Source organism: Dipodomys spectabilis, unplaced genomic scaffold (assembly GCF_019054845.1).
Source record: "Dipodomys spectabilis isolate Male_0828 unplaced genomic scaffold, ASM1905484v1 ptg000043l, whole genome shotgun sequence".
Taxonomy (NCBI): Eukaryota; Metazoa; Chordata; class Mammalia; order Rodentia; family Heteromyidae; genus Dipodomys; species Dipodomys spectabilis.
Genome location: NW_024870720.1, coordinates 13,221,921 through 13,246,483, shown reverse-complemented (window position 1 = coordinate 13,246,483; position 24,563 = coordinate 13,221,921). Strand labels below are relative to the sequence as shown.

Below are 24,563 nucleotides of genomic sequence, written 5' to 3'. Positions count from 1 at the left end.
ACTAATTCGCAATGAGAAACATGCCAAGTGGATACTAATTCTACAGTTGGCCTGTGCTCCCTTTGCTGTCCTTGTGGAGTAAGTTCATGCACAGCGAAGGTCTTATCAGAAGGTTGTATGGGAAGCCTGATGATGAAAGAGGTATGTGTCCACCACAGGGCAGAGCCAGCCTGCCTTTATTCAGAGCATTCCTCCACTGTCCATACTTGATGGCAGTACATAGCCCTCAGCAGGTGTGTGTTGTGTTACACACACATTCACATGCACACATATAAAACTCAATCTCATTGCAAGATTACATTTTCTGAATTAACTAAGCTTTAGCACTTTTTGATATGTTTATTGGCCTTTTAAATTTGTTTTATATGAATTGGCAATTTACCTTTGCCAATTTCTTTAGTGTTGTTTTCTTGTTATTTTGCAAGAGTTCATTGAATATATTTTATATTACTTACATTACAATTTTCCAACTTTGTCCTTGTTTATAGTATCATTTACCCTCAGTATTTAAAAACATTAAAAAGTTTGGAAATATATTCATCTTTTTATTGTTAATAATTTTGTTTTCTATCTTGGCTAATCATTTCATCTGGATTTGTTATGCAAGGCTATGAAAATTTATTTTCAACTTCATGTACATCAGACTTTGTTTTCTGAATATAGAAGATACACTATTTTGATAATGATTATAGGTCCCCTGATTTGGAAAGTACTTTTTTTTTTTTTTTTGTCAGTCTTGAGGCCTGAACTCTGGGTCTGGCGCTGTCCCTGAGCTCTTCAGCTCAAGGCTAGTGCTCTACTACTTGAGTCACAGTGCCACTTCCAGCTTTTTCTGCTTATATGGTACTGAGGAATTGAACCCAAGGCCTCATGCATGCAACTCAAGCACTCTACCACTGAGCCACCTTCCCAGCCCCTGGAAAGTACTCTTTTTATTAAAATATATATTTTTTCCTAGTCCTTGTGCTTGAACTCAGAGCCTGGGCCCTGTCCCTGAACCACTTTATACTCAAAGCTAGTGCTCTACCTCTTGAGCTGCCGTGCCACTTTTAGTTTTTTTTTGGAGTAGTTTATTGAAGATAAGAGTTTCATGGGCTTTCCTGCTCAAGCTGGCTTTGCCTGCAATCCTCAGAGCTCAATCTCCTGAGTAGCTAGGCTTATAGGCATGAGCCTGTAATGAGCCAGTAATTTTAATGCCTGGCATTAAAATACAATTTTTGTAGTGTATCTTGCATGTTTATTCCCCCAGGTCTACTCTAATAATTATTTTATCATGTACAGTTTAGACAAAATGCTATCAAAATTTTAATTGGAATTGTTAATTTGTTAATTTTGTGAGAATTGACAATTACATTAAGTTCTCCCATCTACTAGTATGTCTTTCCATGTGTTCAGATATTTTATGTTCTCTAAGAAATCCTTATAGTTTCTTCCATATAACTACTGTTTTTCTTTTTTGTGTGTGAATTAAAAAAATTACCTTTAAGTAGCTCTAGATGCATTATATTCATAAACTGCTTTGTTAAATGGCAACATCTATGTATTTCTTACTAAATTTGTCCCACCTTATTTTGTGACTGGAAGACTTTTAATCCACTTTCATTTCTAAGTGATTATTGTACTTTTTACCCATTTTCATTTCTAGGTGATTATTGCATAGAAATTTTTTTTTGTATTTTTCAGTATCTAGGCACGTACTCTTACTGAAGTTATAACTTCAGGACTTTTATGTATCTATTTATATATACATATATATAAATACATATATATGAAATACACACACTGAAACCGGTTAGTAACCTTTTTATCACTACAACAACATGCCTGAAGTTAACAGCTTATAAAGAAGAAAGGATTAGTGTAGCTCATGGCCTTCATGGAAGCTATAGATTTTATTGAGTGGACATCATTTTTTTAGGTCTTTGGTAAGGGAACGAGTACTCACCTCAGCAAGCAACAGTACTCACCTCAATGATCAGGAAGCAAATGTGGAAGAGGAAGAGACCATGGTCCCATCATTCCTTGGGAGAATACCCTTAATAACTTAAGAATCTTTAATGAGGCCCTTCTTCTTGAAGGTCCACAGAACTTCCTAATGAAGTTTTGACTGTTCCAACATTGCTCAAAAGTCCAAGTAGAAAGCCTCCTCTGAGATTCAAGGCCAACTCATTTGTGAACCTCTCTGCAAATACAGAAAGCAGATTACCTAACTTCTAAGATGCAATGGTTGGGCAGGCACACTGTAAACACTATTATTTTGAAAGGATTAGGAAAGTAGTAAGGGGAGACTAGTCCAAAGCAAAACCAAAACTCAGTAGAACAAACATAAAAGCTTCATATTGAGGATTGAACCCACTTGTGGTGTGTGGCAGGCTTGTAAAGTTTGGCCAGTTCTGCACATGCTTATTGCTGTCCACTTGGCTTCTGCACTACTTTGTTTATTGCCTGGGCAATTTTGCAGGCTGCCTGCAGCTGTCCATAGCAGACATTGCCCATTGCTGGCTCCTATACCTTCTACATCTTCCCATTGTGGCTTTGGCTTTACTCTTAAAACTCTACACATCACCCAGGCAGAGGCTGCTTGAAGGGACTCCAACTCAGTTGCACACTTCGTGATATCCTTTGGAACATACTCCAAGGTCTCCTTCACATCATGAGGTATGTAAAAAGAGGATAAACAATCCCATTTCCAGGACCAGTTTTCTATGGTTATTTTTCTATCACTATAATAAAATACTTGAAATAATCAGGTCTTCAAGGTTCTTGTTGACCACCAGGCTAGATGCATTGCTTTTACTTTTCTGATGTGGGGTGCAGAATGGCAATGGAGTGGACCATGTATAGGAAACAAAAAGGAAGATGCGAAGGATTTGGGTTCCACAGTTCCCATAATGCCCTGCAGACCTCCCACATAGCCCTTCTTTCTAAGGGTCTATAGCATTTCCCAACAGCGCTACTCTGGGAAGAAAACCTCTAATGCAACTTTCTCAGGGCCATTTAACCTCCAAACTGTGAGATAACCTGTCTTGATTTGCAAGTGGGGTTTGATAAATATTTAATATTTGCTTTTACTTGTTTGTGACTGTGGGTACCATTAGATGTGCACTTACACTTTTTTGTCTGTCAGTTCAATGTGGGTTAGACTGCTACATATTTTCAGGAGCAATCCCAAGAGAGATGGAAGAGAAAGTAGCCTTGGCCTCTGTTGGACGATATCCAGTTCAAATATTAGGAGGAAGTCCTTTTGTGTTTTGTCTTCTCTCATCCTAGCCTCATAGGACTTGGCTGCTTGTGTACGCTTCTCTTTGCAGCTCAGGAGTTAGAGAAGATGGCTACACCAGATGGAGCCTTGCTCCACTTATTTGCTGGTCAAGGGACTGTAAGATTTTGGTGCTTGGATTCTTTGTTTTGTATTCTTTTTCTTTTTCTTTGTAGTGCTGGTCCTGGGACTTGAACCCTGGGCCTGGGTGCTGTCCCTGAGCTTCTTTTGCTTAAGGCTAGTGCTCTACCGCCTGAGTCACAACTTCACTTCTGGCTTGTTAGCAGTTAATTGTGGGTAAGAGTATCATGGACTTTCTTGCCCAGGTTAGCTTTGAACTGCAATCTTCAGATCTCAGTCTCCTGAGTGGTTAGGATTACAAGTGCTTGAATTCTTATTTCAGGGACACCCTCAACAGGTTCTTAAACTTGTGTTTTTCCACAAGGAAAAATCTGCCACAGATTTTCCTTTGTTAGAAGGAGAGGGAAAAGGAGTGGGAGAGGGAGAGGGAGAGGGGAGGGGGGGAGGAATATGTGACCATGACTTAAACTCATGGCCTCGTGCTCTTGCTTGAATTGCTTGCTAGCTGGCACTATGCCTCCATCCTGTCTTTTTTTCTTTGCTGGTTATATTGGAGATGGAGTCTACCTGGATAGGCTTGGAACCTCCACGCTCTGATCGAAGCCCGCTGAGTGGCTAGGCTTACAGAAGTAGGCCACTGGTGACCAGCTCCCATGTGAAAATTTCAAATGCTACCTTATCTTCTAAGGTTTTAGAGTACTTTTTAGCTGAGCTGCTGAGCTTTGAAAGCTTATCCTAAGAGTACCAGAAAATAATAACTCAGGTATTCTCTAGCTGAGTGAGTAATGGATTATTTAGATGACAGGTCATTTTGCTTATGCTTCATAATAAGTGTTATTTCTGTAGTAGACTTCAAGTAAAAAGCATTGAACGCATGCCAAAGATGTCATAGGGCTGCTATGTTTAGAAACAGTTTTTAGCGGGAATAGTTTAGATTAGGATAAATAAACGTTTTAGGACATCTGTTCAGAGAAGAGCAAAAGTTTGATTTTTCTACCCGTTGGAATTGAACCCATAGCAAAAGCACTGAACTGAATATGGAGAGGATATGACTTTACTCAGAGAAAATAGATGGAAAGTGTTTAGGAATAAACATAAGATTCAGATAGATATTCTAGGGAGGGAAGGGTACATTGTTACTTGGGTACACAAAAGAATACAAATTAATGGAGGATATGCTGGCTTCTGAATGAAGAATCTTAATATTATAATGATGCCAATTTTATTTAATATGTAGAGATTTTCATAAACATGGAAATACAAACGATTCCAATAGCTGAAGACGTTGAGGAAATGGAAATATTTGTGCCAACAGGCGTTAAAACCTATTAAAAGGTACAGTAACTGAAAGTATAGTGCCAACAAAAGGAAGAGATGAAAAGAATAGAAAATTGTGAAAGTGTATTTGAGTATGGACCTAGTTCATGATATTAAAATCAGAGATAGACTTTCAGTAAATGAACTCAGATAAATTGGTTAAATATTGGAAAAAATATTTTTTTATATTAACTCTAGTTGTGAGTAGCACATGTTTATAATTGCAGCTCTCAGGAAGTATAGGCAGGAGGATTGTGAGTTCTAGGCCAGTTTGGGCCCAATGGCAAGAGCCTGTCTCTCTTTGGATAATTTGTTGAAAGGTCTACCAATACTAAAGGTATAACCCATGGAGGGTTAGAATTTGCTATTTTTCCCTAATACTGAGTTCTTCTTTTCTCCTTTTAACTTGTTAACATATGACTCATTTTGTTTTCAGAACTTTTGTCTTTGAGCTTGTTCCAAGCTTTAACTTGAACATATGTTTGATACAACTTCTTTCAGACACTTGGTTCTGGTCAAGTAGAATAGGTTTGCAATTCTTTTCCTTCCTTTTTTTTTTTTTTTTTTAATGAAAAGACTTTATCTTAGAGACTTTCACATTTACAGAAAAATGAGTAGAAAATAGAGATTTCCCATATATATCCCTTCTCAGTTCCCTTATTCTTATGTGGCCTGGCGTGTGTGTGTGCGTGTGTGCGTGCGTGTGTGTGCGTGAGTGTGTGTGTGTGTGTGTGCGTGTGTGTGCGTGTGTGTGTGCGTGCGTGTGTGCGTGCGTGCGTGTGCACGCGCGCGTGCGTGCGTGTGTGTGTGTGCGTGCGTGCGTGCGCGCGTGCGTGCGTGTGTGCGTGCGTGCGTGTGCACGCGCGCGTGCGTGCGTGTGTGTGTACAATACATGCGCATCTTCTCTGCTTAGCCTTTTCATCATTTCCGTCTTCTACCGAGACCCTTTTAATTGTCCTCATAGTTTTGTCTTTCCCTGAATGTCACAGTTGTAGTCTTTTCACATTGGCTTCTTTGATTAGTGATATGTGTTTTCACATTCCTTCATCTTTTTATGGCTTGGTAACGAACACCTTTATAGTGCTTCATGATACTACTGAAGAACATCTTGGTTGCCTCTGTGTTTTGGCAATTCTGAATAGAGCACTGTAAACATGTACGTGAGGTTTTTGTGTGGACATAACTTTTCAGCTCCTTTGGGTACAGATGAAGGAGCAGGATTGCTGGATCTCAGGCATTGCGGTCATTGTTGTTGTTTTGTATGTGTATACCAGAGCTGGAGCTTGAATTCAGGTCCGGGCACTATCCCTTAGCTCTTTTGCCCAAAGCTGGCATTCTACCCCTTGAGCCAGAGCTCTACTCTGGCATTTTGGTAGCTAGAGTAAAAATCCCATCAACTCTCCCGCCCAGGCTGGTTTTTGAGCCATGGTCCTCAGATCTCTGCCTCCTAAGTAGCTAGGATTACAGGCATGAGCCACTTGGCTTGGCATTTAATTATAAGAAAGCAAGTTTTCTGAAGACATTTCGTTATATTTCTACAAATTCTTGCTGGGATTTGGTGCTTTTGAAGTTGAGGCATTCTTGTAACGGTATTGGCATTGTTTATAATCCCCTGAATATATATAGAACTGAGCATATGCTTATTTGACATCTGTATGTCAGTTAGCTTGTGCCCATTTTTGTGAAAATACTGTACAGAGGGGTTACAATTACATGGGCAAGGTAATGAGTACATTTCTTATCAAGCATTGTTGCCGCCTCCTTTGTTTTTTTCCCTTCCCATCTCCACAACTACACCTCCCTCTCCTCCCCCCCACCCCCGCCCCCGCACCTAAATTGTAAAGTTCGTTTTTTCAACATAGCATCTTGTACGTCTTGAACATCTCATTGTTGCAATGGGTCAACCTGTACCTCTATTTAAACAATTTGTTTTTTCCCTTCCCCTCCCCAAATTACACCAACATCAAATACAGTGAAAACAGGGGTTATACCTTGGGGGAGAGACATACAAAGCATCAAAAAAAAATCATGTGGTACCTTATAAATATGTTAGAAACAATAGCAAGAAAGAAAAAAACCACTTGTGTCCTTATCTTGGTTGTGCCCATTTTTAGTTAGGTAATTTTTCTTACTCTCTGTGTATTTTCGATGTCAGTCCTGTAACATTTTGTCTCAGCTCATTTTTGTTTTATTCTCTTAAATTCTTTTGTGGAACTTAACTTTTTATTTTAGTAAATTCTATCTTAATTATTTTTTTCTTTCATGAAACATGGTTTTAATGTGTGGGTTTATACCAAGATCACCTAGATTTTCTTTGTCTCCTAGGAGTGAAACTATTTTGCACTTTATAGTTACATTTAGGATCTACTTTTAGTCTTAGTGGAAGATAAAAATTCTATGTCTGGATTCTTTATTTTTTAAAAACGACATGTGTTTTGTTGTTCTAGCACCATTTGTCGAAAAGTCTCCTTTCTTCAGAAAAGTCTTCCTTTTCTCCCTTGTCAAAGATCAGTTGACTGTATTTGTGTAGGTCTATTTCTGGGCTGTCTGTTCTGTTCCATTGATCTGTTTGTCTATTCTTTTGCCAGTAACACAAAGTCTTGATTACTGTCGCTTTATAATATGTCTTGAAGTCAGGTAGTGTCAGGACTTTATTCTTCCCCTTCAATATTTTTTGTCTATTCTAGGTCATTTCTCTTTCTATAGAAACACTGGAATCAGTTTTTTGGTATAAAAATGAAATAATTCACTGGCATAAATTTATGATTATTATTATCTTTAAGTAGTTGTACAAAAGAGTTGTCATTTAACAAAGTAGATTCTGAATACAATATGTCTTGATCAGTGCATTCCTTTTTTTTTCTTAAACTAAGAATTTGCCTTTAAGAGGGCTGGGAAGGTGGCTCAGTGGTAGAGTGCTTGCCTTGCATGCATGAGGCCCTAAGTTCGATGCCTCAGCACTACATAGCAGAAAAAGCCAGAAGTGGCACTGTGGCTCAAGTGGTAGAGTGCTAGCTAGCCTTGAGCTGAAGAGCACAGGGACAGTACCCAGGCCCAGAGTTCAGACCCCACAACTAACCAAAAAAACCCCCCAAAAACCAACAACCAAGAATTGCCTTTAAAATGCAGATATTTTATATTTTGCTATTTTGCCTTATGCATGATGATGATGATGATGATGATGATATGATGATGATGATGATTACTATTAGTGTGGTTGGCCTGGGGCTTGAACTAAGGGCCAAGGCACTATCCCTGAGCACCTTTTGCTTAAGACTAGCTCTCTACCACTTGAGCCACAGCTCCACTTCTGGAGTTTTTGGTGGTTAATTGAAGGTAAGAGTTACATAGACTTCCCTGATGTCGCTAGCTTCAAACCTTTATTCTCAGATCTCAGCCTCCTGAGTAGCTAGGATTATAGGCTTGAACCACTGTTGCCCAGCTTGCAACTTCTTTTTTAATTAAGTTAATTAGTTTGTAGTGCTGGGAATCAAATCCAGGACCTTTTACATACTACTAGGCAAGTACGATACCACTGAGCTCCTCCATATATTTTATTGTTTAAGTGGTAATTGATACTTTCATTGCTGACCAATATAAGTAGTATTTATTGAAATAGTAATTGTAAAGTACCTTGTTATATTTCTGAATTATATAATCTACACTCAAATATTTTCATGTAATATGAATGTAGGTATACATCTGTGACTATGCAGCAAAAAAATTTTATCTGTGAATCCCTCTTCTTGGCAGCTTCCAGAAGACTCCATTGAGATCTTTTCATACCATATCTTTTTGCAGGAATTCAGAAATACTCCACTTTTTGAGAATCATATATTTTGAGGGATGCTTTTATTTAGAACATTGTAGGGCATAGTGGAGACAGAGAAAAAGCACCTGTCAGCCCCCTCTTATGAAGTTCTAAACCTAAACATGTGTAATTTTAAGGGTTATAGGTCTGCCCTTATTTGTCTCTTCTCTTGACTGGATTTAAATTGTGGTTTCAAGCATATAAAGTTCAAAAAATATGAAGAATATAATCATTTTATTGAATATATTAAGTAAATCAGCACAGTGAGGTAGTGTTAGGCCACCTAAATACTTATTTTCTGTTGCAAAAAAACAATTTTAAGAAAAACGTAAACAAAAATAATAGAAATGCTAAAAATTTAAGTAGTTAGTTCTTACTTTATTCCTTTTATTAGCAGTTAAAACTTAGTAGTTTTATATTCCAAGGATGTTTAATACAACATTGAGTTTTTTACTATTTTTAATTCGGTGCCTGAATTTTGTTCTTAAGAATTATACTTTAATACCTATGTCTTTTGTAAGGGTACATTTTTCAAATTTTATAGTGGCATGGAGAGACACATTATTATTTAACATTATAAAATATTTAATTCAAGTAGTAAAGTGTTATAAAGTTAATATGATTATGTGGAAACTACTCTTTCTGCTTAGGGTGATTTCTCTTGGCTTCTCTCCAGAACATTTAAAAAACAATACCCTTACCAAAGCTGGGCAGTATACTGAAATATGAAGTCGGAATGGAAAATTTTGATAAAAGAAATAGAATATTTGATGATTGTCTTTAATGTATTAATGAGGTTAAATTCTAATTTGGTTTGTTCTGTCTTTTAAAATTGTTCTGTTTTCAATTTGAGAATGTTTGTATTACTTCAGTCCATCTCCACTAATGCTTTGTGTATGAGAAAATAAGGGAAGAGGTAACACTTCAAAAGAAAATGTACCCGTTGGCTGGGAATGTGGCTTAGTGGTAGAGTGCTTGCCTAGCATACGTGAAGCCCTGGGGTCAATTCCTCAGTACCACATAAACAGAAAAAGCCAGAACTGGTACTGTGGCTCAAGTGGTAGAGTGGTAGCCTTGAGCAAAAGAAGCTCAGGGACAGTGTCCAGGCTCTGAGTTCAAGCCCCAGGACTTGCAAAAAAAAAAAAAAATGTACTCAGTACCTGACTTATATAATTGTAAACTCTCTGTACATCCCCTTTACAATGATAAAAAACTGTTAAAAGAAAATAAATTTAATTATATGCTGCAAATATTTTTTCTGCCTGTTATTTTGGTTTTGTACACATTTCATTGTTTTGATGTGTTATTCTGAAGTTTTTTTTTTTTTTTTTGCATCAAACACTATACTTTGAACATTTACTGAAGCCATCAGGTATTTTTTAAATGGCATTTTAAATATTTATGTACCATTCTATTAATTTTTGCTAATTCCATCCTATGTGATTAGATTGTTTAGTGGCCTGACATTACTATCAGTAGACATGTTTATTGTTACATTTTTGTATTACTAAACATAACAAACATGTTAATACCTACTAAGAAATAATATGAAAACAAATAACTGTAACTTTGGTAAGAAAAATGTTTGTATTTGAATTTTCAAACCTGAAATTTTTCTGCTTTGGACAGTAATTCAGTAAAGATTTCCTACAACTTTGTCTTTGTTGGTAAATATGTTATACCTCAAGATATTTGCCTATGCTTAATTTTTAAGGAAGTAGAAGTTAGCAAAGGCAGATTATTTGATAATGTCTGAGTAGTTCTTTTAACAACCCCAAATAACTGAAAACATTTTTTTAAGATATCTTTTTCTACAATGACATTTGTTAACAGAATTCCCTCTTTAATAATACACAATGTTGGATCATGATACAGAGTAAACAAACATGTCATTGTGTAAAATAATGTTCACTGTGTTTGAAGAACTGTGAATTTTTGTTTTGAATTTTTTTATTATACAGTTTTGGTTCTAGAATATAATACATAATACATTTAACTTGGAGTGAAAAAAATAATTTTTTAAGATGAACAGTTTGCAATGATCTTTAGATTTTTTTTAACAGATTTCTGTATATCTACATAGCATATTGGATAGAGTAGATTTTTTAATAGAAAATTTTATTGTAAGTTTTGAATTTATGTATTTTGAACAAATATATTGTCCTTTCATTATATATATACAAAGAAATTCAATGTTTGAATAATTATGTTCTGTCTCCCCTTCAAGGATGAAGGTTACTTGTGGTTACTTGTATGAAAAAGGTAGTAACTGGAATTTAGATTGAGATGAAGTATCAACTTGTGACTTTCCCATTAATACTCTAAGTATACTAGGCCAAAGGAGATCATACAAGGTGAAGTTGGAGGATGGAGGGGAGGGTTCATACTCTGCAACAGTTAAGAGAAAGGGGTAAAACTTTATAGCATGCAGTGATGTGTGTGCTCTTTTCCTACCAAGTCTAGTGCAACTTAATACTTGCCAGATACTACTATCCCCATCTGAGTAGATGACAGACACTACAATCATTTGAATGATTCAAATAAGATTCCATGAGCCATCATTACCTCCCCTGGATACCTAATTCCCTAACAGATGACAAATGTCAGATCTTTTTCTTTCTTTGTTGTACCTTCACTGTCCTTTTAGCCTAAGCTTTGATCATCTCACCTGGATTTCTATAAGGTACCCTCAATTTTGTTTGCCCTCTTCAAAACCATTCTCCAGGGAAGAGAGAGAAATCTTAAAGAGAGATCAAATCCTGTTTGTCTCCATATTAATACTTTCCCCTCAATATCAGTTGCATTTAGAAATAAAATGAATTTCATTAATGAATCCTAAAAGGATTCTTATAATTTACATTCTGACAAATGATCCTACCCCTGTTGCTTCCCTTGGTTTTCTTGTTTCTCAAACAACCATGAGCAGTCTTGTGCTGTCTATTCTAAGTTCTTTGCCTTGCTGACTCTTTTTTATTATTTAGGATCCATGTTCAATGAATTCTTCTATGAGCAAGCTTTCCAAAGTAATAATATTTGGATCTTTCAATCCTATTCTTTTTCTTTTTAATCACATTTGTTTTATTTCCTCCATTGCACTCACCTATTGGATTCTAATCCATATTCTCAATAGGTATTTCTTATGCATCTACTGTATTCCAGGCATTGTTCTAGTTACTTGGACAAATGAGAAACTGTAGTTTCATTTGTAACTCACCATACAAGTGTAGGGGGGAAAAAAGACCCCAGTACATAATAAACTGCATTGCAGATATGCTTGGCAGTGTGTTAGGTGGCAAGCGTAATAGAGAAACATGGAGTAGGTAGGAAATTGATATTGGTGGTCTAAGGTGGAGTTCAGAGCAGGCTGCATATTAAATAAGGTAGAGGTCTTATCCATCTATTAATGTAGAGTTCTTTTGTTTCTTTTACTTTTAGCTTCAGCAGTGAGCAAAGTAAACAAATACTGTGCTTCTTCTAACTTTCATTCCACTTGGGGAAAAAGGAATATCATCATGTCAAACATTACGATTGACCCTGATGTCAAGCCTGGTGAATATGTCATCAAGAGCCTCTTTGCAGAATTTGCCATTCAAGCTGAAAAGAAAATTGAAGTTGTAATGGCTGAACCCTTGGTGAGTAAAGCTGACCTATAAATCTAAATTTTTTTTGACTTTTGCATTAACAAAAATTTTCAAAGGAAATAATGTGACTTGAAAAAATATCCTGAAGGATGGGTTAAGAGTGAAGTGGTGATCCAGAAACTACAATGACTTTAGAATCCACTTTGATAGATTCCTGCAGGTCACGAAAGAACAGAAAATAGACTTTACCAGTGAGAATTGTGAGACCAGTTAAAACATAAGAGGAAATTAAAGAAAATCTAGAATATTCTGAAAGTTGTTCCTAAGATTATATTCGAGTTTGTAAGAAACCAGTGGCATATTTTTACACATGTAATGCATGAGGAAGAAAGAGAAAGCAGAAACAAAGGCTTAGGCTAGCTTCTGAAGATCTGTAAATACTGCAGAGGGATAATGTAGTGGTTAGACATGAAGGAGAAGAGATTGAAGACAAAGGCTCTTTATTGTATATAGTTCAGGATGGCATAAAAGAAAATTTAACTCAGGCATTAATGCAGAAGAAAGAGAAATGACAACTAGAAATCAATAGAACTTAACAAGTATCAAATAGGAGTGGCATTTTGAGTGAAAGTTAAAGATGGTTTACAGTGTTAAAACAGATAAGAATATATTTACTTAGAAAAGGTAACAGGGATGTTTTAGGTAGAAAAAGTGAGTATGACACTTCATTCATATGCATTAGCTTGACTTACTGGTAAACCAAAAATATGGAATTCTGTGGTAGTTGATAATTCTTTTTGAGAACTCAGATGAATAAAAAAATGTTGATTTTGGCATCATTTATATTGAACTCAAAGGGGCAGGTGAGACTCTTATCACCAATAAACCACCAGAAAACTGCAAGTGGCTCTATGGCTCAAGTGGTAGAGTGCTCTTCTTGAGCTGAAGAGCTGAGGGACAGCATCCAGGCCCAAAGTTCTAAGCCCCATAACGGATCAAAAAAAGAAAGAGAAAGGAAGAAAGAAGGAAGGAAGGAAGGAAGAAGGGAAAGAGAGAGAGAGAGAAAGAAAGAAAGAGAAAGAAAGAAAGAAAGAAGAAAGGAAAGAGAGAGAGAAAGAAAGAAAAGAAAGAAAGAAAGATAGAAAGAAGCAGTGTAAGTAAGTTATTCTGGGTTTGAAGGGAGTAGACGTGTTATGTACCAAGATGACAGTGCATGGGGAAAGATGGGCATTGATGCTGATGAAGATGAGGATGTAACAGATTAAATCAATTTGTTCCTTATGCAACTGGATTAGGGTAAGGTGTTTACTAACTTGAGACTCAGAAGATACCTTGCTTGTCTGAAGTCCACAGCCTGGATTGGCAGAGTGAGGAATGGGCACAATACTGTAATCGTAACTTCAGGGACTATGTGCTTCCTCACAGGATAGAAGAGAGGGGAGATGCCATCCTAGTTGAAGGAACTATTGTTACCTCTTAATTTTCTTAGTGAAGCAAGACTTAAAATTACTGTTTGTAAAGGTGAGCTTCTTTCTGATCATTAAGGTATTATACTGAGGAGAGCATCTATTTCTTTAAGATAGATAACTAAATCATTGGCCAAATGATTTCAAAACTATGCACATCATTATATATTGCATTATAAATTACTGATTTTTACACCAACATATTTACAGCATGTGCACAATATAAAATTCTGTTTTAGAACTAGTAATTGTAATGTTGGATATCAGTGGTTCACACTTTTAATCCTAGCTACCCAGGAGGCTGAGATCTGAAGATTGTAGTCCAAAGCCAGCCTGAAAGAAAAATCCTTGAGACTCTTATCCCTATTCGACTGGCAAAAAGTCAAAAGTAAAGGTGTGGCTCAAGTTGTAGAGTACCAATTATACACAGAAAAGCCAAGGGAGAGCAAGCATGAGACCCTGACTTAAAGTCCTGTACTAGCACCAAACAAAGTTATAAAATCAGAAATGATGTTTTAATCATAAATGCACTTAATCCACAAAACTTTGATTTTGTTTTTTAATGGTCTCTTTAAGTATGTGATATATTGCTCCAGTAGCCTATGAAATGGCATACACTAAGAAAGGAAAACAGTTTAAAAATAAACATTAAAATATATTATGATGTTTGAAAATACAGAAAAATTAGGAATATCTACCAACACCCATGATCCCTCACCCAGCTGCAGTGATTTTCTGCTTGTGCATAACACATTTTGAAAACATTGCAGTTTGGTCTTATCAGTTTTCAAGTATTAAATAGACAATAAAGAAATTTTAATTTTGAAATGTAAAGAATCTGAAAGAATTAAGAGAAAATAGGAATGAGATTACCTAAATTTTAAAATCATTCTCCTTTTTCCTTCTCATCAATGTTTAGCTCAGGCTTTATCATAGGAGGCAGCGCACAAGCTTCTAACCAGCCACAAGCCACAAGGTAGCCCATCTCCATTCCATATCCTTTCACTCAGTGGGTTTTATTTCATGTACAACACAAATATTGTCACCTCTTTCTTCTTCAGACCTCTTACTCATTATCATAGGAATAAATTCAAGTTTTTGATAGGTATTTCCGGGTCTTAGTCTTGGCTTATAAGACATTATCTTACCCTAATTTGTCATGATACTTAAAATATTTTTTGCATACACCCTTGTCCTATTGTATGTGCACACATGTGTATGAGTACATGTGTATGTTTCTTGCAACTGAATTTTTTTTTTTTTTGGTCAGTCGTGGGGCTTGAACTCTGGGCCTGGGCACTGTCCCTCAGCGCTTCAGCTCAAGGCAAGTGCTCTACCACTTTAGCCACAGCACCACTTCCGGTTTTTGAGTGGTTTAATGGAGATAAGATTCTCACAGACTTTCCTGCCCGGGCTGGTTTTGAACCGTGATCCTTAGACTTCAGCCTCTTGAGTAGCTAGGATTATAGGCCTGAGCCACCTGCGCCTGGCCTGAATTTTTTTTTTTTTTTTTTTTTTTGGTCAGTCATGGGGCTTGAACTCTGGGCCTGGGTGCTGTTCCTCAGCTCTTCAGCTCAAGGCAAGCGCTCTACCACTTGAGTTACAGCGCCACTTCCAGTTTTCTAGTGGTTTATTGGAGATAGGAGTCTCATGGTCTTTCCTGCATGGGCTGGCTTTGAACCGCGATTCTCAGATCTCAGCCTCCTGAGTAGCTAGGATTACAGGCGTGAGCCACCGGCGCCCGGCTGAAATTTTTTTTAACTCCTGTCTTCTTTTTTTTTTTCTTTTTTTTTTTTTACAACTTCACTTATTTCTTCAAATGTTTCATAGTGGTCCTAGTTAATCTAAATATTTATTTTACCATAATGTGTATTATGTATCTATGACCATATAGTAATTGTACATGGTACATGCTTATATGTACATATGATGTACATATATGTACATACATGTACATATGATGTGGTACTTGATGCCAGGGACACCTGGTCCCTGCAGCATAGCCCATGCTGTAGATACTTTTAGGAAAGGGAAGGCTGAAGATTTGTAGTTTCTGTTGAATTCAGCCTTAAAAGGCACTGCTGTGGCATTCACTCTGTTGTTCTACCTAGAGACTGTATCATTTTTCTATCAAACTTCTCAGTTCCTTTTGAATAGTTTGGTGCTACAATACTTCATTTAACAGGTATTTTCAGAGATATCTGTTAAGATACAATTCCACAATGATGGGCAGTAGTGGTGTGGGTTGCAGCAGTACCTCAGTGTGTCTGTCCCATCGTCTGCCTTGGAGAGAAGAGGCACTTCTGCATATCCTTTCTGACACAGCAGGAAAATTCCCAAATCCTGGTCAAATTTTGCAGATGCTCAGCCTTTGTACTTCCATACACCACAGCAGCTCCTTATCTAGGTCAGAACTCTGTCAGCTTTGTCTTCATTTATATCCGGGTCTGGGTAGATTGGAAATCTATAGCATCTAGATAGTGAAGATACACTTAATCTAATATTGTGGCAGTGTTTACAGGTTTATAGGCCTCCATTATGATTTTATTTATTTTGAAATTTATTCTGCTTATCACCCTTTAGAGTCATTCAAAGAGTTCTCTTGAGTTCTCAAACGATAGTATTGCAGAGTCACTTCAAAATCAGCAGCATCCAGAGCTTGTCAGGTACAAGGAGATTGGAGGGCTCATGTTCCATCAGGATAGCGGGTTACAGAAACACTTAGAAGCACAAATGTCAGTGGCTTTTGCTGAAAGAACTTAATCTATCGCTAAAATGAGAGAATTGGCTTTTTTATTCCCTTATTAGAAACCATAATAAAAGGAGGTTAAGGAGGCCAAAGGAAGCCGAAGATTAGCTGAGCTTGATATTTAGCACAGCTTCATTTTAGAAAGAGCACTGAGGAAGGGCAATCATTGATTGAAATTGCACCTTGGAAACTATGCAATTCAGTACTTTAGGTTCTTCCTAAAAGGAGATGGATCGATCTTGGGCAATGATCCAGGTAAAGACTTGCTAGCCTATTAATCTTGTAGATTGCCAAGGACTAGAAAAGAAGGTAGAAAAATGGCTTTAACCAATCACCTGATCATCTAGACCTTAAGTAGCCGGTAGGCCCCAGCATTTAAAAAACTCTACAATTAACTTTGTTTTTTGAGAGTATTAAATACGTATGTATTTTTAAAGAATTTTTTTTCCTGTGTGACCAGCTTGGCAGAATTTTCTCACTAGTTTTGTCTTCTGCTTGCAATTTTTTCATGTTATATTTTAAGAGTGAGCTGTGTGTGTGTGTGTGTGTGTGTGTGTGCGCGTGTGTGTGCGTGCCTGTGTGTGTGTGTGTGTGTATGTGTGTGTGTGTGTTTGTGCCTGCCTGTGAGTGCCCACGCACTGTGGCTTGAACTGAGGGTTTGAGTGCTCTCCCTTAGCTTTTTTGTTTGTTTGTTTGCTAAAGATTGGGCCTCTTTCACCTGAGACACAGCTCCACTTTTGGCTTTTGGGGGTGCTAATGAAGATGAGAGTCTCATGGACTTAGCTGTCCAGGCTGATAGCAAACCACGATTCCCAGCTCTCAGCTTCCCCAGCAGCTAGGACTGCAGGCATTAGCCACTGGCACTTGGCTGGAAGAGATTTCTGATGTGGTTTCCATTGTCTAATTTGGACCAGCAATTTCAGCTCTTTTTTTAGTCTAAGTACCCTGAGATGTTCTTGTACTGCCCAGAGTGGGAGAGTTTAGTCATTGACTGCTAGCAAGCGTCATCAGGGGCTAGAGGCAGAAGACAACTAGGGATTTTAGTATATACATTTTTCTTAACCTTACTTTCTCTTTTTTTGTTTTTGTTGGTGGTAGGACCTGAACTCTGGGACTGGGCGCTGTCCCTCAGCTCTTCAGCTCACCACTTTGAGCCACAGCGCCACCTCCCTGTCTTTTCTACTTATATGGTGCTGAGGAATCAAGCCCAGGACCTCATGCATGCAAGGCAAACAGTCTATCACTGAGCCACCTTCCTAGCCTTAAACCTTACTTTCTTCAGTGTTGTTCCTCATTTTCAGTTGGTATATCGCCTAGTTGGAACTTATTGCCTTAAGAAAGGCAATACCTCTGTAAGATGAAGAGATTGTCTTCTAAAGATTCTAAATCTTCTAAAGATTCTAAATCTTTCCTAAACAATTTTTTTGTAACAGTCTTTCAACCACCATTATTTTTATTCTTACTATTCCTATCCTTACAGAGACCTAACTTCTCCAATGCGAGAGCCTTCTGGGATTTGCAGTATATCACTTGGGCTATCTTTACTCTCTGTGGGCCAAGCTTATGTCTCAGTGGTTATGCTCAAATGTCATTTTCCTGAATTTTTCCTGTCATTTTTCTCTCCTTTCCTGAAGTCTCAGTTCCCATTCCACCTTCCTGTCTTACTGTCTGTCTAACATAACATACAGTCCCTTTGCTCTCTTACTAAGCTGTCAGGACCAAGAGTCTAGGGGTTGTGTCCAGTTTGCTAATGGCTGTGTCCCGAGAGCCTAAAACTGTGCCAGCCATGATAAGCACTCTGTATATGAGTGATTACCAAGGATATCAACAGACTTCTGTGTTCTCTTTTATCTATTTAGGAATCATTGTTTAGTGAGATGAGTTAATTTTTTTTTTTTTTTTTTGGTTGTTGTTGGTTGTGGGGCTTGAACTCAGGGCCTGAGTGCTGTCCCTGAGTTTCTTTTGTATTCAAGGCTAGAGCTCTACCACTTGAGCCACAGAACCACTTCCGGTTTTTGAGTGGTTAATTGGAGATAAGAGTCTCATGGAGATTTTTATGCCTGGGCTGATTTTGAACCTCAGTCCTCAGATGTTAGCCTCCTGAGTTGCTAGGTTTACAGGCATGAGCCACTGGCACCTGGTGAGTTAATTGTGTTCTTGCTTACTTTACCTTCTCTCTCTCATTGAACTTTTGATTTTGTTATTATAAAAGTTATATTACTATCATCTTAGTGGGGAAAATGTTGGTTATGTGTGTTCAGCCTGCCATCTTTAATTCCAGTTTACCTTCATATTTCAGTATCATTGTTTTTGTACTGTTAAAAATCTTTTCAATAAGTTCTCCTGCTTTTATCTGCTGTTATTGATAGTCTGTGTATACAGAAGTATAGAACAAATTAGAATGTAAAGGATTGTATACGTTAGAATCATTTATTTTTATATTATAATGAAAATAGTAACCATGTGAAAATTAGAAATAGTTCTACTAAAGGTTATGTAAATCATCCTATATAAACTAGTCTTATTCTTTCTAGCAGTTTTATATTATTTCAATAAATGAAAATATATTTAGGTTTTTTTTTTTCCAGCTCCTATTGGTATTTTTGCACTTACTCCATTTTGGTTTTTCTGTGAAAAAAATGCCACTATGTTATTAGCATAACATATAACATTAGTATAAGTCTTAATATAAATGTGTCACTGTAGGTAGTAAATATGTCTTATTTTTAGTGGTAAGTTACATAGACCATCAGCATTTTAAAAATTATTGTGTCTTAAAAGTCAGTACCATTTTGACTCTTTTCCCGAGTCTTAGTTACTGTAGGTAACCATGATCCAAAAATATTAAACATAGAAAGTCCCAGAAATAAACTAATTATGTAACTTTCTTTATAGTATGTTGTGGTAATTGTTCTATTTTGTTATTATTGCAACTGATACATGAAAAAGAAAGTAGTATTTTTAGGGTTTGTTGCTCTCTGAGGATTTAGGCATCCACTTGGAGTCTTGAGAACATATCTCATAAATAAATGGAGAGTGCTGTATATCTCCTTGATTAGGACAGCCTGAGCCACACTGTAATGAAGCTGAGAGGTTAACAAAGTTCTTACTAGTGATTTATGCTGAACGCAATACATTTAAGTACATGCTTTTGTAAGGATGGTAAGTGTGGGCATTCTTTCAAATTAAAAGCCTGGCATTGTTGTCTCGTACCTGTAATCCTTTACTCAGGAGGCTGAGATCTGAGGATCACAGTTTGAAGCCAGCCCAGGCTTGAAAGTTCATGGTTCATATCTTCAATTGACGTAACAAAACACTGGAAGTGGAGCTGTGGCTCAAGTTGTAGCATGCTAGCCTTTGCAAAATTGCTCAGGGACTGTATCTAGGCCCTGAGTTCAAGTCTTGGGATAGGTATGCATACACACAGACACAGACACAGACACAGACACACACGCACGCACGCACGCACGCACGCACGCACGCACGCACAATCATTTCACATGGGGGAAAAAACCAGCTCCTCTTCCTGCTTCAGGAAGAGCTCAATACAGATATTAAATCTTAGAAATTTTTGAGGAAGCATGGTATTATTGAGAAATAAAAAGTAATAAATGTAAGGCAACAGTGAATTTCTGAAAAGGTTATCATTCTTTATTACTGCTTTTTTCTTTAGTTATTAAAGATCTTAACATTTAATATTTACAGTGAAATGGGGATCAAATAAGTTGGGAGAAAACTGTCAGCCACACCCTAGCTCCCAGTTTAGATACAAAGTTTTCTTTAATGTACCTTGAAAAGCTTAGCATTTTTTTAAGGATCAGATGCTTTTGGGAACAGTGTTCTGCTGGACTTCCTAAGAATATTACTCACTGTTGTACTTAAATTTTAGAGCTAGTTAATTTGACACATGTATTATTATATAGTCATCATGTCCCACGTGACTGGTATACAGTTTGGCTATATGGACAGAACAACCGAAGTGTGTTCAGCCTGTAAGGGATTCTGTGATTGGTACAAGCCCTAAACCTTTCCTTGTTAACAGATTAAAGTGCCTTGGTTTCCAAGTTTGTCTAGCCCCATTTAAGTTAGTTAAAACATGATTCTCATACAGATGGGGAAATGTTTATATTTCCATAACATTTGTGATTTTTTAAATTTAAATAAAGTTTGGTCATAATGAGAGAAGGAAATTTGAACTCTGTTGAATAGGGAGATATCATAAGCTGACTGGATGACACCCTCCACTTGGAAAAGGGAATGTTCCTTCCTCATTGCACAGATTGTAATTGTCCATCTCTTTTGGAAACACCAGTACCACTATATCCAGAAATAATACTTTACCAATTCTCTGGTATCTCTTTTTTACTTTTATAATTTTTTTAATTGAGATTAAGTGATTACATAAATTTCACAGTTTTGTGGGATAGTAATACTTAGTTGAAGTCACAAACACATTTTAACCTTCACAAGGCAAATTGTCATTATCATGGTCTATAAAGTTTGTGAATTCTATAAGCTTTGACAACTCAACTATCCAGTTAACTCAACACTTAAAATGTAATAATCACATGAGGTTTGAAGCCAGCCTCGGAAGAAAACTCCAGGAGACTGTTATCTCCAGTTAGCTAGCACAAAGTCAGAAGTGGAGGTATGGCTGAAGTGAGAGAATGACAAGCATGAGTGAAAAAGCTGAGCAGGAGTATGAGGCCCTAAGTTCAGTCCCCAGTACTGGCATAAGAAACTGACAGATTCTCTCCCCCCAGTTACAGCTAGATAAACATATATATTGTAATCTGAGAATGCCAAATTTCTTTTTTCTGATGGTACGGATGATTGAACTATCAGAGCCTTGTGCTTACAAGGCAGTAGGTGCTCTATCATAGCCATACCCCCAGCCCTTTTCCACTTGAGGCAATTTGAAGGTAGGGTTTCACTTTATGTTCAGGTTGACCTGGTAGAGTGCTTGCCTAATGCACATACAAAGCTTTGGGTTAATACAACAACAACAAAAAGATAAAACCAGTTGTACAGAGCTTATCTACAGTATAGAGTAAAGACTCGGTATATGATAGGCTGAGTTCAGAGTTTACTTTCAAGACTTAAAAAAATTGTTGAGAGTTGAAAGTTCCTGCATAAAATGAATAGATTTTTTTTTTTTTTTGCCTATAGTGCTACTGATGGAATGTTAAAATAAGAAGAATCGACTTGGCAGCAGGCCTACATCTAAATCATATCATAATGAGAGTAATTTTTGATTAAATAAGCTGCTTTTCTAAGGTGATAGTTCAGGCAGTCTAGCTAGTTTTTAGTAAGTTTCAGAAGGTGATAGCGTGCATTTTCGAATTATTACAGTGCATAGAGACAAATGGACTACTTCGTGTTATCCTCTTTTTTTCATCTTACCTAAAGCTAGCATATTGCTAGTTTATTTTTTGGTATGAGGAAACGAATACACAGAGAGCTCAAATTTTAGCTTATGACCATTTACCTGATGGTGTTAAAGCCAGCTGCCAAGTCAGTCATCTGGCTGCTGTGAGCCTAGCTCCTATTGTCGTGGGAGGCTGCTGTCCTCTAAATACCAGGTGAATGAATGAACTGAATAATAAAACATACTGGCAACTTTTGAACTCCAATCTAAACAAAACCTTTGTTGAGCTTTTAGCTTGTAATCAATGTAAGAACTGTTGAACTTGATCTTGTGATTCAGTCGCTCCTGTTAGAGTATGGCCTGTGTGGGAAGTTTGAATCCTAGTCCTGTGATTCAGCAAAGTGGAAGTTCATGTATCTAAAACAACCTAATTACACATGGAACAAAGGCACAATCAATTCTTACATTTAAACTGCTTATTATATGGAAGATTTCTACTATTTCGTATTTACACTTTTTTTTAATTGTAGGAAAAGTTATTGTCCAGATCTCTTCAGAGGGGTGAAGATCTTCAGTTTGACCAGGTATAGCAATTTTTGTTTTGGAGGGAAGATGGGAGATATTTTCCTGGAAGGAAATTGTGTAATATAATGGTCTGTTCCAATGGTCTCACATTAAGAAATTTCTTTTGCTGGGCACTGGTGGCTCATGCCTGTAATCCTAGCTACTCAGAAGGCTGAGATCTGAGGATCGTAGTTCAGAGACAGTCGGGGCAGGAACCTCCATGAGACTCTTATCTCCAATTAAGCACCAGAAAACCGGAAGTGGCATTGTGGCTCAAGTGGTAGAGTGCTCACCCTTGAGCTGAAGAGCTGAGAGACAGCGCCCAGGCCCAGAGCTCAAGACCCACAACCGGAAAAAAAAAAATTCTTTTGTTTCATGATCCCATGTATCCTTATTCAGTAGATTCTTTTGGAATTAATAGTCTCTTTTTATTTATTTATTTTTTGCCAGTTCTAGGGCTTGAACTCTGGGCCTAGGCACTGTCCCTGAGCTTCTTTTGCTCAAGGCTAGCACTTTACTATTTGAGCTGAGCGTCATTCTTTTTCCTATGATTAATTGGAGATCAGAGTCTCATGGACTTTCTTGCCCAGGTTGGTTTCGAACCACAATCCTCAAATCTTAGTCCCCTGAGTAGCTAGGATTACAGGCATGAGCCACTTGTGCTCAGCTAGTATTTGCTTATTTTTAAGCAGGTAATAGAATAAGCTATATACTTTATTGATCTTAATTCACTTAGCATTTTAGAACTTTTTACTTTTCATCATTAATCTTTTTTTTTTTTTTTTTGGGTCCAGTTGTGGGGCTGAACTCTGGGCCTGGGCGCTGTCCCTCAGCTCTTCAGCTCAAGGCTAGTGCTCTACCATTTGAGCCATAGCGCCACTTCCAGCTTTTTTTCTTTTTTGCTTATGTGGTGCTGGGGAATTGAACCCAGGGCCTCAGGCATGCAAGGCAAGCGCTCTACCACTGAGCCACCTTCCCAGCCCCTCATCATTAATCTTTTTAATAATATGCCTTTGAAATTTCTCTCAGAAAGCTTCTAAATATCTAAAAATTCATGTGGCACATCCTCTAATATTAGTATTTTTCCCCTGCTGAGATTATATGCTGGTTCAAATACTGTTTTATCATAGTTATTGTATTATATGTTGATTATTTGAAATAATCAAAAACCTAGATTAGCTTTCTGTTGTCACCTAGTATTCCTGGCCACATTACTCAAACTGTATCTTAAGGAAAAGAAGTCTGGGCCTGAGAATGTGGCTTAGATATAGAATGTATGAATCAGCCCTAGGTTTGATTCCTTGATACCACATAAACAAAAAATAAATATACTTAAAAAAGAAGTCCTTGTTCTGGATTAATAAAACTACTTAGGATTAATTAGTGGAATGTACCTTTAAATACCATTTTCCCAGGAGCCCCCACCCTCAAGTTCTACCATGTCAGAACCACTAAGTGGTATATGACAGTATAGTTCCTGTGTTTACTGCAGCTCTCCAGGTGATATGCTGACACACACTAAGCAAGCCAACCCCAATCTCCAAAGGAACTAGAAACAGGCAGACAAGTTCTTTTTAATTCAGGGCCTAGGCGCTGACCCTGAGTTCCTTTGCTCAAGAATAGCGCTCTACTACTTAAGCCACAGAGCCATTTCTAGCTTTTTCTGTGTATGTGGTACTGTGGAATCCAGCCCAGGGCCTTATGCGTGAAAGGCAAACACACTACCACTAAGTCACATTTCCAGTCCCAAGTTCTTTTTTATAATCAGATCACTTTAGGCAATGCTTCTCAAACCTTAGATTATTCACATGTTGAGTACACTTCATTAATCAATGAAGAATCATGATTCAGATTCAGATTAGACACATAAAGGAAATTTTCTATTTTTCTCCCTATATTAACTATCAAAAACTATGAATGATCATGTCTTATAGATGTTTTTCTCATTTAAGGTAAATTGTCTTGGTATTTTCAGTAGCAAATGTTTTATTGTTCTTTTATTTTAAGGGGGATTTCCTTTGAGTATTTCTGTTTATTTTATCTCTTTTTTTTTTTTTTTTCTTTTTTTTGGTTCCGGTCATGGGGCCTGAACTCTGGGCCTGGGAGCTGTCCCTCATCTCTTCAGCTCAAGGCTAGAGCTCTACCACTTGAGCAACAGCGCCACTTCTGGCTTTTTTTCTTTTTGCTTATGTGGTGCTGAGGAATCGAACCCAGGGCCTCATGCTTTCAAGGCAAGCGCTCTACCACTGAGCCACCTTCCCAGCCCATTTCTGTTTATTTTAATAAAATACAATTTTCAAAATACAGTTAAATAGAGTTAATTCCTTGTATTATAAACTATATAAATTATGGTAAAATAATAAGTGA

At 37.3% G+C, this 24,563-nt stretch overlaps 1 protein-coding gene across 1 annotated transcript in view; it reads left to right on the top strand.

The window, feature by feature from the left end:
- Positions 1-24,563, top strand: part of Fryl (FRY like transcription coactivator) — a 165,922-nt gene that overhangs the window by 20,404 nt on the left and 120,955 nt on the right. The window contains exons 2-3 of the mRNA XM_042677986.1: positions 11,904-12,100; positions 22,163-22,216. Of these exons, the coding sequence (XP_042533920.1) occupies positions 11,904-12,100; positions 22,163-22,216 (251 nt within the window). The remainder of the gene's footprint in view (positions 1-11,903; positions 12,101-22,162; positions 22,217-24,563) is intronic.